Source organism: Bos indicus x Bos taurus, chromosome 2 (genome assembly GCF_003369695.1).
Source record: "Bos indicus x Bos taurus breed Angus x Brahman F1 hybrid chromosome 2, Bos_hybrid_MaternalHap_v2.0, whole genome shotgun sequence".
Classification (NCBI taxonomy): domain Eukaryota; kingdom Metazoa; phylum Chordata; class Mammalia; order Artiodactyla; family Bovidae; genus Bos; species Bos indicus x Bos taurus.
This window is the reverse complement of record NC_040077.1, coordinates 126,345,207-126,358,266: the sequence shown is the minus strand read 5'-3', so window position 1 is coordinate 126,358,266 and position 13,060 is coordinate 126,345,207. Positions and strand designations below refer to the sequence as shown.

Genomic DNA, 13,060 nt, shown 5'->3' with positions numbered 1-13,060 from the left:
GCGCCGTGGTGGGGGAGGGCCAGAGCTGGAGCCGGAGGGAAAGGGAGGGGAAAGGCGAGGGAGGGGAGGGGAAGGGAGGAGAGGGGGGCTGCCCGCGGGGGGTTGGGTCATTGTCTTTTAGAATTTGGGAGCCTTTGAAAAGCCGTGGGCCCTCCCACCGCTATTGTGCTGGGGAAGATGTAGCTGCCTCTTCCCCGAGCCACCCCTTTGCCTCCGGACTTCTCTGGGGCCAGCAGCCGCCCAAGCAGGGGCCCGGGGCCGCGGGCTCAGCCGACTACCATGGGCTCTGTGTCAAACCAGCAGTTCGCAGGTTCGACCTCGGGACTTACTAGGGACACCTTAGGCGGCAGGGGCGCCCCGAAGCCACATGAAAGAGAGGTGGGGAAGTGTCCCCCAGGCTAGCCCAAGGACTCCAAGTCTGTGCGGCCTCCTGCTTCTGGGGGCCATCTCTGGAGCCAGGAACCCTGGTGTCCCAGTGGCGAGCAAGCTGAAGGTTCGGGGGCGGGGGGAGAGAAGAGGAGGGGCCTGTCTGGCCGCATGTCCCCGGGCAACGTGTTGTGGGAAGAAAAGCAAAACTTTCTTTTAAACCGCTGGCCTCAGTTTAAGCTGGGGGAGCGCGGGAGGCGGCCGGGACAGGTATTTTCTCGCCGGCTGCTTTGTAGCTGCAGCTTCCTGGTTGTCCAGCCTCGGGCTGGACCCTTGGGTCTCCTTGCCGGCTCTCTGATGGGGGCCCTTCAATTCCGTGGCCCCCCAGCTGAGCGCCTTCCCAATCTCCAGGTGGCTGCGCTAAGGCGCCGGAGGAGGCGCCGGAGGACGCGGCCCGCGCGGCGGAGGAGCCGCAGCTGCTGCACGGTGCGGGCATCTGTAAGTGGTTCAACGTGCGCATGGGGTTCGGCTTCCTGTCCATGACCGCCCGCGCAGGGGTCGCGCTCGACCCCCCGGTGGATGTCTTTGTGCACCAGGTGAGAGCGATTCTGGTAACTTTGCCGCAGAAGCGGGATGTTGGCGCGCGTATCCGAGGGTGGGCTGACGGACTCGGCTGTTGGATTGAGGGGAGATCCAGGGCCCCCATTGTGCGTTCCCGTCTTTGCCGAGGCACCCCAGTTCTGAGTCCCTATTAACTCCAACGGGACGAGAGCGGGGGAAGAGCCGATGATTAACACCCCACCCCCTTCCGGGAACCCCTCTGGTTTACCACGTGTCTGTTACCTCTTTCCCCTGGGCAGGGGGCAGGGAGGTGATCCCATGTGGCAGAACTAAGGTTGTATTGTGCTTGCCAGTGGGGGGAGGGCGAGCAGGCCGGCCAGGGAAGCACATGCCCGGTCAGAGCAGAGCCCTGAGCGCCCGCGCGTTTCTGTATCTTGTGAATGGAGCTCCCGGCCTGGAGGAAAGGAGGGAAACGGCTTCGGGACCCAACGGCGGAAAGCCGAGAATTCTGCCGGGCCCTCTCACCCAGGTGGTCACCCAAAACTCAAGCCCTGGGGTTCTGGATGGGTTTGGCAGATCCTTGAAGGATCTATTTGGGGGGCTTGGAAGTTCCTCAAGAGCACAGTGTTAGGCACATGGATCACTAGCGGGGCTCTTACTGTCTATTTCCTATTAGGAAAGAAAAGGCAAAGAGCCTGGCCTTCGACTCCTGAGCCAGCCTGGGAGGGAGTTAGGTCGCAACCCCAAGTTCTCAGTTAAAGCAAGGCACCACAGAGGCGGGGGGTGGGGGGTGAAATTCAGTGTCGCAGGGCAGGGGGTGGAGAGAGGCTAGCCTCAGGACCTATTCTCCTCAGCTTGGCATTTATGGCCCCAGACGGCCATTGATTGCCGTCCTAACATTCCCAGCCTCAAACAAGGAACCAGAGACTTTGTCTTCCCTCCTCCCTGGCCACCCCTTCCTGAGTACCTCGGAAGCCTCACGTAACCACTATGTAAAGGAAGTTGTTGCTTGTGTTCCCTTCATCTTTGGAGGTTTGGGGCTGGACCTGAGAAGAAATTGCTAATCCCAGACCCAGGAGGTTGACACCCAGGCCGGGCATGGAGGGGTTACTTTGGGGAGGTTGGCTTTAGGAGCAGTGGGGGAGGGGAAAGGAGGATGTGGGGATTAAGGGTTGGAGCCTGAGGGATGGTATTCTGGAGGGGGAGGGGTGGAGAGGGGAGATGCTGGGTAGACTGTTTGGAGGGAAACAGCGGGGAAGTCCCCACATGGCCCTCAGTGAGGACGCGGAATGGGGAGACAAGGGAGAGAGAGGACGCAGGGAGATGGGGATCCACCAGTTAACACTGGGGTTACCGGGCTCCTAGAACATCTGCCAGAAGGGTCAGCTGCAGAATGCTTGGCTGCCCCCTGGCTTCCCCTGCTTCCTCCACCCCCAGCTTTACTCCCTTCCCTTCATTTGACTAATTCTGGCTGGTGGCTAGCCTCCCTCCCTGTCTCATTTACATATGTGAATGATAACCCACAGGAAGTAATTGTGGGAGAAAGAAGGGAATTGGCCTCTTTAGATCTATTAAATCACTTTATTACAGGAACCAGCTTTGAATGGCCCTCCTCAGCAGGGTGGCCAGCTCCCCATTTATCAGATCACAAAGAGATTAAAATCTCTCCCTGTCTGGAGACAACTGGACACCTTCCCCAACTTTGGAAAGCTTGGAATGAAAGAGTCAGACCCAACATTTTCTTGCCTGTCTTCCAAAGGCTGCCACACAGGGAAAGATCGAGGGGAAGGTAGTCCCTCTGAGGTTCTTTGGTGATATCCAACTCCCAGAGAAGGTTTTCCTGAGCAAATGGATCTGTGCCTCAGCCCACTTAACCTTTAGGATCAAAAGCAGTTGGGAAATATGGGATGGCATAAAATGAAATGGGGACTAGATTCAGATTTGGGGAGTGGAGCCCACACCATGCTGTTTCAGATAGGTTTGCTGGGAAATAACCTGGACTTGGGGTCTTGGACTGTCCAGGGACATTCCACAGTTGAATAAGTTATCAGAAGGAGTTGAGCTGGGATAAGGAATCAAGAATTTATTTCCCTAACACCCCCTGCTAACAGCCAGAGGACAATGGTGGAAATTCCCTGAACTTTATACCTGGTAGCTCTGTCTTCACACTGCTGGGGCTTAGGTTGATCCTTAAACCCTACCATAACACTTAAACTAGTGATTCCAGTCCTGCACTTGAGAAATCTGAATTATCTCCCTGAGGATCCAATGTAGAGGAATTAGGTGGATGCAGATCAATCCTTAGAAATTCTCCTAGGGAAGGAGAGTGTTCCCAAAATGGAGAGAAAGTAAGACATTTCTCTTTAACAGCGAAACTTCCCCTTTGGCTGCTGGTGGTGGGTACCTTGGAACTGGTGGTGTGGGTGGTGAGCAGGATAACTGTCCTAAGATAACATCTGCTGGGGGAGGGGATTAGGGAGCCCCTTTCCTAAGGAAACGGGATGGGGGACACAATTAGACATTTCCAAGGTTGGGCCTATTTGGTTCCCAACACACGAGTCACTGTTCTTATGCTACCTGTCCAACCCTCAGTGCCCAATAGGGGTGGATATGTGGGAAAGAAAACCTACCGTTAGACTTAAAAAAAAAATGAGTAAATAAAACCCATAAATCGAGAAGACTTTTGTACCAACCCTGGTACAGAACTCAGCCACAGGTTTTAGGCTAGAACTCTCTTGCTGTCCCCGAATTTGGGGGGAATTTAAGAATCATCATAATGGCAGCTAGCCTGCCTTAAATCCAGGTTTCTCAGTCTCTGCACTACTGACATATTTCAAGCAGGATAACTTCTCATTCTGGGCATCCCTCAGTTGTGACAACCAAAACTGTCTCCAGACATTGCCAAATGCCCCGCCGCCCCACCCCGGGAGGCAAACTTACCCCCAGTTGAGAAACAGTTAATACATCAAAAGATGGAGCAAGAAAGAGCTAATTACTGTCTCCTGGTTGCCTGAGAAGGACTAAGAAACCTCAACTCTCCATGGCCATTTAAAAAGTTTTGGCCATTTTAACAGAAACCTCCTGTTTCCTGTGCTTCCAACTCCCAACCCCCCCAGATGTGCAAAAGTTGAAAATCAGGAAAAGGTCCCCTGTTTTTTCCCACAGCTCTTTGGAACTCAAATCTGTTTAAAATAGCTTTCTGGCTAAAATGCTGTATTAGAATGCTTGGAGGCAAAAGAGTCCAAATTTAACTAAGGCACCAAGTTTGGGTTAAGAGAAGAAATTTTCCAGTACCAAGAAACTGCTGAAGCCACGTGGCCTGCTTTCTCTGAAAAGGATGAGTGGGGGTGGTGAGAGCAACTTCAGTCCGGTCTAGATTAAGACTCGGGTTTGGGGGCAGGGAGAATGTGAAGGGATCTTTCCTACCTGGTTTATAACCTTACTAGTGCCTCTGATCACCCTCCTTATGTTTAGGTATTAATGTACTTCTCTTAACTCTTCCTCTAAGCTGAACACTTTGAAAAGAGGGACTAGTAGTCTGGTTAGTTTTCTAGTATGCACTTGGTGGGCTGAAGAAAGGAGTATGAGGAACGAAGGGGCCCCTGAAAAATCAAGAGTGCACTCACAGTTGGGGGTCCTTGTCAGCAGGTCTTCCTCCAGACCAAAAGCTTGGAGATAGGGAGAGAATGTGAACTGATGGTTGCTGTCTTTCCAGACCAGGGCCTGAAGAGGGCTTGGCACTCAGTAAAAACACCATGGAAATTTGTGGAGTGGTAGTGGATCACAGCTGATCCACTCCAGCTGATCACAGCTCTAGAGAGGATATGGAAGCCATGGGTTGAAGGGTCATTCATTAGTTTCTTTTCCATCTTAATAGGGAATTTTTAAAAGGTTATTATTTTATTTTTAATTAATTAATTAGGCCATGAAGCATGGGAGATCTTAGTTCCCTGACCAGGGATCGAATCCGAATTCCTTACAGTAGAAGTGAGGAGTCTTAAGCACTGGACCATCAGGAAAGGAAAGTGTTTTGTTTTCCTTCCACTCCTCCAGAGCATCTTCCCTGGTGGCTTAGAGGATAAAGAGTCTGCCTGCAATGCGGGAGACACAAGTTTGATCTTCCCGGGTCAGGAAGATCTCCTGGAGAAGGAAATGGCAACCCACTCCAGTATTCTTGCCTGGAGGATCCCCATGAACAGAGGAGCCTGGCAGGCTACAGCCATGGTCGTTCACTCCTCTAGAAAGGATTTTTTAAATGAGTGGGTTTTTTTCAGGAAGTTGGTAGAAAAGCATGTGAGTTAATTTGAGCATTATGAGATCTTGAGTCCTTCTGTTAGTGAAGAGACATACTTTCTAGAAGTGTTCCAAGTAAAGGCTGTGCCACCATCCAGAGCAAAGCTTGTGGTTAGTGGCACTACTTGCCATGTAAATGATTTTCATTGATTTTTCTCCAGGGCAAGGTTGTTGCTGGAACATTCCTAATCCATCTATCAAAACTATCATACTCTCCAGCCTGTGGCAATTCCTTGGTGGGGTTTTTTTGTTTGAGAAACAGCCTGAGGCACATCACCCCTCCCTTCTTCCTGCAGGCAAGCATAGCAACTGCTATCAGTGTTATATCTGGAAGGTCAAAGGAGGTGAAGGAGGAGAAGAAAACTTTCCAGGATAGTATGCAATTAGTACAGACTCAGCTTGGAGTTCTTTAGTTCAGACCAGTAAAGAGAGTAAATGGCTTTTGTCAACAGAGCAGAAGAGCAACTGGGCTTCTGGTTAAAAACTCCAGGATCTTTTCTTCACTTCTTGAGTGGGTGAGTGGGGGTGGTGGGGAGGGAACAGCCCCATCTTTATCAGGACCTACCCTGGGTTGGATCCTCATCAGAGCTCAGTCCCCCTGTAACTCCATCTTCCTCAGGATCACAGAGAAGATGCCCGTCCCAAGGAGCTGGGAAGATCACTCTAGGTGAATTCTTAGGTGCAGAGTTGAGAACACTGCGGCTCCTTCCTCTCTTCTCCTCCAGTCTCCCTCCGGCTACCTGGGTGCAGACAGGCTGATGAGCAGCACCATCTGGTGGAGAATTCCAGGCAGGAACAGGTGGTCCTGGCTGCGTCAGAGCCAAAGGGATGTGAGGGGTGTATGCTGGCAGCCTTTGGTTCTGGGTAGATCTCTTTCCCCATTCTCCCTGACAAAATAAACTGCTTCTGATAGAACCCATTGGTTTCCTACCTCCTACCAAACGTTCCCTTTAGGAATGAGGCTTGGGTTGAACTGTGAGGACACCTCAGGACTAACTCATTAAGATTAAATTGCTTTCTACTTTTTCAGCATGGCTCTTAGAAGGTTTTAAAATGTCTATGCGCCTTGCATTATATTGCAGAGCACTAGATACAAAGTCAGCTCAGGGCTTTCACACTATAAGTTTGGGCAGGGTGCTTAACCCCTCTGCCTCCATGAATTCAGCAGGGGGCATGATAAAAAGCTTGGTGTGAAGGTCACATGTGTTATAGCATGCGACATGCTTAAAACTACTTAGCCTATAGTAAGCATCAGTACATATTAGTCATTTTGGACAGTAGAGAACTTAGATTTTTTCTGCAAATGTTGTGCACTGCTAAGCACCTAGAATTGAGGGTTATAGCCATACTCTAGGTAGTCTTGAGCCAGAATGGTGCTGGATATTGCAGAAAAACCATAAACCCAAGCTTTGATCAATTACAGATAATTATAGAACCAGAGCTTATTTATCCAAATTTCACAGAGCAAGCTGAGGGAAACTCGGCTTGCTGTGAGTTTTTTACTCCACATTCCCTGAGTGACCCATAAGGTCCCTTCTATGACTTACAAAGGCAGCGGTGAGGTACTGGGGGTGCAGAAGGCCTTGGTACTGTAGCTGGCCCATCCTTCCCTGCCATCCAAAAAAAAAAATGCCTCCTATAACTGTTTTCTGTCTGATTAAATACCATCTTCCCCTCTCCTCCACTGCAGGCTACCCACACTCCTACCTTGCACAGACAAGGGGAAAAGGAAGATGGGACGGCGGCAGCCCTCCCACCTATAATATAATTTATCTGAATAAAGGACCCTAATTGGGCCCCTCAGTAAAAAAAAAAGGTTTGACTGGAGGCCCTGGAAGGGTGGGAGGGTAGGTCAGAAGGAAAGATGGCTGCTGGTGGTGGCTTTGGCTGGTCAGCAAGCTTGACTAGGAAAGAAAGGTGTCGGTGTCCATTGCTCTCACCGTGACCATAACCCCCTACATGGAGAGGAAGGAAGGAACTGGTGAATGTGGTAAATGTGTGATGGGGGGGTCAAGGGGGAATCTGCATCCTCTGGAACTCCAGGAATCTGACCACCAGAACCAACCAGTGTCAACTCTTTGTTTCCCGAAGCAGGGCTCTATTGGGGGAGCTCAGGCCTTGCCCCTCCCCCCCCCCAGGTCTTTTCTTTTTTGGAGGGGATGGAGAGCGGGGCGGGGCCCAGGCCCTGCTTTGTGTGTGGTTGGTGGGGTGGGGGGTGGTAGCAAGAATTTCAGGCTCCTTTCTGATGCAGACCCTGTGAGGCAGGCTCAGTGGGGCTGCACGCTGATTACCTATCTGATAAGAGAGGAATTCAAACTATGTGTTTTAGAAAGGGGTGGGGTGGGGGGGGCCAAGGAGCCACCCCTGGAGACCACCAGTCTAAATCTTGGCTGATTATGGTGAGGTGCCCACAGGGATTTTTTTTTTCCCTTTATCTTTTCAAAGGAAAAGATGGTCTTAAGCTGACCTCAAATCCTCCAGTGATAGAGTAGGTGAACTAAAAGGACTAGTTGATTTCACATGTCCCCATTTATGTTATCCTCTGATTCTCACAGTAAGCCTTGAAAGGTAGATGCAGAAGATTGCGGTGCTCAGTAAACTGGAGCTCAGAGAAGGGATATTTTTCTGTTTCCACTGCTAGTTAGCGATAAAAACTAGGATTAAAATGCTGGGTCTTTTGACAGTTCTTTCTCACCGTTACCCTGCCCTCATCCCGTTTGAAAAGGTTGGTGATAATTGCCACTTGGGATTTATATGTGGCAGGCAATGTGTTAACTACTTTTCATGCATAAAACCTCACAGCACCACCATAAAATTAGTATTTACTCCATTTTGTAGGCTAACACAGAAAGCGGGGATAGGCTGTAGGACTCTAAACCTTTGCTCTTAATCACTTAGCTATCTGCTGATCACAGACAGAAGTGGGAGTGTTCCACCCTAAGAGCCCACTAGGCAAACGGGAGAAGCTGAGTTTACCTGCGTCAAGAATGCTCTTGGTCTGGATCCTCCAGCGTCTCCTGACTCACTGGCTTGTCCTAGCTCAATAAGAGAGAGACACGTCAGATTTAACATCAAATTCAGGGTGGTGGTTATGCAACTGGGAGGAGGAAAGAATTTTCACCTTTCTGAAATGTTTTAATGTTCTGCTTTAACGCTCCACATTCAGATTGAGGGAAGGGAGTGAGTCATCACAACCCTGGCTGTTCTATGTGAATAAGAAGGGAGAGGATCCCAAACCTTTGGAATATTTCATTCATTGATATTTATTGAGCATATGTCCTGCCTGCCTAATCTTCATTAAAACTTTAGGTAAATAGCTACTGTTATCCCATTGTCTGAAAGATCTGAGACCCAGAGGAGTGTAACTCACCAAGATCAAACACAATGCCAGAAATTGGTGGAATCAGTATTTCATGAACCAGGATGTATCCGACACCTGAGCCTAGGCTCTTAATTACCTCAGTGGAAGTTTTGTCTTAAGCAATACCATCTAAATTAAAAGAAATATGTGACTGAGGAATTGGGATCTCATCTGGCAAAAGAGCATGTTTCATCTAAGTCCCAGTTTGAAATAGCCACCTTGCCCCACCCCCGCCAGCAACACCATAAGAGGCCTCAAGCCAGGACTAGGTACATGGTGATCCCTTTTGCTTCTGAACCACATTTTCAACAAGGACTACACCTTGTTGACATATTTGACATGTTCTTTGGATATTTTGGAAGATATCTATAATGAAGTCTGTTTTGTACGGGGTCTGGGAGAGGCTGTCATTCACTAATGTGTTATTGATGCAGAAAATGGCAAAGTGAAATAGGCTATCCATTCCAGAACTCTGGGTTCTTCTGACCCTGGTGTTGCCACTCAACTGTTTGAATAACTCCTTTTTTTCTTTTAAAATTTTGGTTCAAACAAGCAGTGTTTCAGTGAGATCATTCCACATGGTATTTGAAGTCTTTTCCTTTAAAAATTTGATTCTCTTCCCAAGTTATATAATTAATGCCTACCTCCTTGTTCATTAATTCATCCAAAATGTGCTAGGCATTATTTAGGTGACAAAATGCAGCAGTGAACAAAGCAAGGACTTTACATTACATTCTTTTGAATGGCTTTAATGGTATTTTTGTTTCCTGTTTTTGTTTTTTTTTTTTGAACCAGTGAGATATTGAATATATGTATCATGCTAGGCCCTCCTGTAAATTATTCTGTTCTGTGAGTCTTTCATATTGATTCATAGTAACTTTTTATAGGTTTATCAATTTAGGTATTTTTCCAAAATATTTTGCATACATATGATGCAAAGTATAAATTTCTGGCTTCATTTTCTAGTGGATAACTGGTTTCTCAATAGTACTATTTATGGAATTCTTTTCCTCACCTGCTGATTTCTGCACTTATTCTTGGATCTTCCAGTAGATTTTCTCTTCTAATTCACTGATCTGTCTGCTTGGGTCATACTGTCTTTTCCCTTCGACTTTCAGTGACATTGTTTTGATGTAATTTCAAAATTAAGGAAAGGTTGCGAGAATAGTATGAAAAACTCCCATATAACGTTTACCCAGATATATCAATTGTTAACATTTTGTACTATTTGCTTTATTTTCAAGCATCTTTATCTTTACAATATTTCAGCATTTTTTTTTTTTTTTTCTAAAATATGGCTCTTCTCTTAGGTAACTTCAGTACAATGATCAAAATTAGGGAACTTAACACATTTGCCTACATTCCACCTGCAAATTTTGTCAGTTCTTCTAATATTTTCTGCTGTTCTAAGAGCCAATCAGAATCATGTGTGGCACTCAGTGTCTTTCCTTCGTAGGGGTTTGTTTTTCATGACTGACGTGTTTTAAGTGTATAGGCCTGTTCCTTTATATTTTACAATTTTACACTGGTTGATTTCCTATAAATGCTATGTTTAACGGTTTTTCCCGCTGTTTATCTTACTGGGAACCTCCCATGAGAATAGCTGCAGAAAGTGCTACGGCATCTGTTTACATAGTGATTGTTCCTTATGTGATGTAGATTTCTTGTTCTAAATGTGGTGACTCTTCCAATCACAGTGGCTTTACCAATAAAATGGAAACGTTACACCCTTACTCTTCCAACCTTAGAGGAACATGTGTATGCAGATTTTGGTGTTTGGGGTGTAATAATGAAGACTAACACTAAAATCTACCATGCTTCTCTCCCCCAGAGTAAGCTGCACATGGAGGGCTTCCGGAGCCTGAAGGAGGGGGAGGCCGTGGAGTTCACCTTTAAGAAGTCCGCCAAGGGCCTGGAATCTATCCGAGTCACCGGCCCTGGGGGGGTGTTCTGTATTGGGAGTGAAAGGCGGCCCAAAGGGAAGAATATGCAGAAACGCAGATCAAAGGGAGACAGGTATGGACTGGAAGGCAGCTTCTGTGGGTTGGTAGGGATGATGAGCACTCTTCCATTCTTGCTCTCCCTTTCTTGGTTGGACCAGATGCCAAAGATAAAGTGAAGCCTGTGGTCCCTGGCAACATCTGGATGTGGGAGGCGAAGAGAGGGTGGTATGTATGTGTGGAGGGTACTTCATGACCTACTTTTCTACTTGATAAGTAATTAGGTTCTGGGAGCTCTAGCTTTGATTGCTAAATGGGGACTGTGATCCTAACCTCACATGCTACTTTAGAACTAAAGGAGACCATGGATGTGAAAGTGTACATGGTGAGGCCAAGACAGTACAGCTGTAGCTGTTGCTTCTTCACCTCATCTCCAAATGACTGGTTTCTTTCATGTTAGTTCTGTGTGCAAACAGATTCTGGCCCTTTAATTTCTTCTCTATTTTAATGAATGAGAGGTACTGATTTTAAGGATATGGTAGTTCTCAGTTGAGGTCCAGGATTTCCATTCTTGGTATTTTCAATTTGTCATGAATCTCGAGCTGCCATCTAGATATTACAGGCCTGGAAAAGACTCAGGTATCTAGTCATATACCCCTTTTGTAAGTGGGGAAACTGGTCTCCAGGAAGGGAAGTGGATCCAAAGTTACAACTAAAACCAGAGCCCAGGGGTCCTCACTCAGGAAACACTGTGATCTCGTCTCACGCCTTCCTCTCAACTTTACTATCTTGCTTGATGCTAGGTGCTACAACTGTGGAGGTCTAGACCATCATGCCAAGGAGTGCAAACTGCCACCGCAGCCCAAGAAGTGCCATTTCTGCCAGAGCATCAACCATATGGTAGCTTCGTGCCCACTGAAGGCCCAGCAAGCTCCCAGCTCCCAGGGAAAGCCAGCCTACTTTCGGGAGGAGGAAGAAGAGATCCATAGCTCTGCCATGCTCCCAGAGGCCCAGAATTGAAGCCACAGTGGGTGGGGGCTATCCTTTTGTGATCAGAAAGCTTTGAGGAGCAGGCATCAATCGGCAGAGTGGAGAAAGTGGGGACAGGGTGGGTAGGGGGCAGCTGGCACTGCCATATATCTGAGGCTGGAGTCCACAGCATCACCCCCTCTTCCCTCTTGGTGGGAAGAAGGGGTGAGGCAAAGAAACTCCAATTAGCTCTTTCCAAATGCATATGAGGGCTTTGAGGGTTAACCCTCCCTGCATGCTTTATCTGAGTCTCCACCCCCAGAATCTCCAGCTTTTGAAAGTGGCCTGGGTAGGGAAGTTGTTTTACTCTTAAAGAAGATTGTGGAATAATATTTCCCGTATCAGAGTGTAAAGATTAAGAAGAGAACAGATTGATGGACCCAACCAACAAGCCACTACATTCCATGGGAGGAAACATCTCAGGGGGGCGGCAGGGTTTTCCTCGTCTTCTCTCCTCATAACCCCCTCTTGGGACAGAATGCTAAGAACTGTCCCAAGTAATGGGTTATGATGACAGGTAAAGGGGTGATTGAGGGAACAGCTGAGACTTGCTGCTTCTAAGCTCACTCTCACCCCATTCTGGGCCAACTCAATTTTATTTATTTGCTGCCTTGGGTGACTGTACCTTGGGTCCCACTTTCTCCAGGATGCCAACTGCACTAGTGTGCGAATGACGTATCTTGTGCATTTTAGCTTTTTTTTTTTTCGTAATATAAATATTCTGGTTTTGTATTTTTGTGTATTTTAATCTAAGGCCCTCATTCCTGCACTGTGTTCTCAGGTACGTGAGCAATCTCAGGGATAAGTCAGCAGCAGCTCCGGGTCTGCACAGCAGGAATGCTTTTTGTTGCTGTATCATCAGAGAGAACAACTATTTGGAGTGTATAGCCTATTGAACTACCTCATTTTTGCCAATTACAGCTGGCTGTTCTGCCATGGTGTCCTCCTGAAATCCCTCCATCTTCAGCGTTTCATGAGAGACTAGGTTTTAACTGGGTTGCCCCATGACTTGGTCTCCTTCCTACTGAAAGATTGGAAATTGGTCTGAACAGGAAAACGTGGTGCAGAGTGGTTAGGAGAGGCTGGGCCAGGTAAGAAGTGTGAGAGGGGAAGCCAAGATTAGGCAAAGGTCGTCTGTATGTGTGGCAAAGGATTCCTGTTCCAGATCTATAATCCTAGGGCACAGGACTCGCTTTATATACCAGATCCATCCTCCACCTGACTGGGCTAGGCCGACCCTGCACAACAGGGTGTGTGTGTTTTTATAAGAAATGGAAGTTGTTAAGGAGAGGTTTTTAAGAACAATCTGTACCTATCTTGAGCTGCCCAGGGATGGATATGTGAAGCAAGGACAAGATCTTTAACGATTCTGGGCTTTTCCTTCTTAGCTTCTGGAGAGACCATCAGCAATGGCTTCTTTGTGGTTCCCAGAGCCAGGGTCCTACTCTGCTGCAGCAGTGATTAGTATCATGGCAGCTAAAGGAGAAAGGGCGGTGGGGGTGGCGGGTTC

General features: G+C 47.8%; 1 protein-coding gene across 1 annotated transcript; it reads left to right on the top strand.

The window, feature by feature from the left end:
- The first annotated feature begins 279 nt into the window (after nt 1-279).
- On the top strand, nt 280-11,625 carry LIN28A (lin-28 homolog A). The gene is made up of 4 exons (XM_027524287.1): nt 280-310; nt 778-962; nt 10,413-10,597; nt 11,325-11,625. The coding sequence occupies exons 1-4, from the start codon at nt 280-282 to the stop codon at nt 11,539-11,541; spliced, it is 618 nt and encodes a 205-aa protein (XP_027380088.1). The 3' UTR covers nt 11,542-11,625.
- Nucleotides 11,626-13,060: the final 1,435 nt, after the last annotated feature.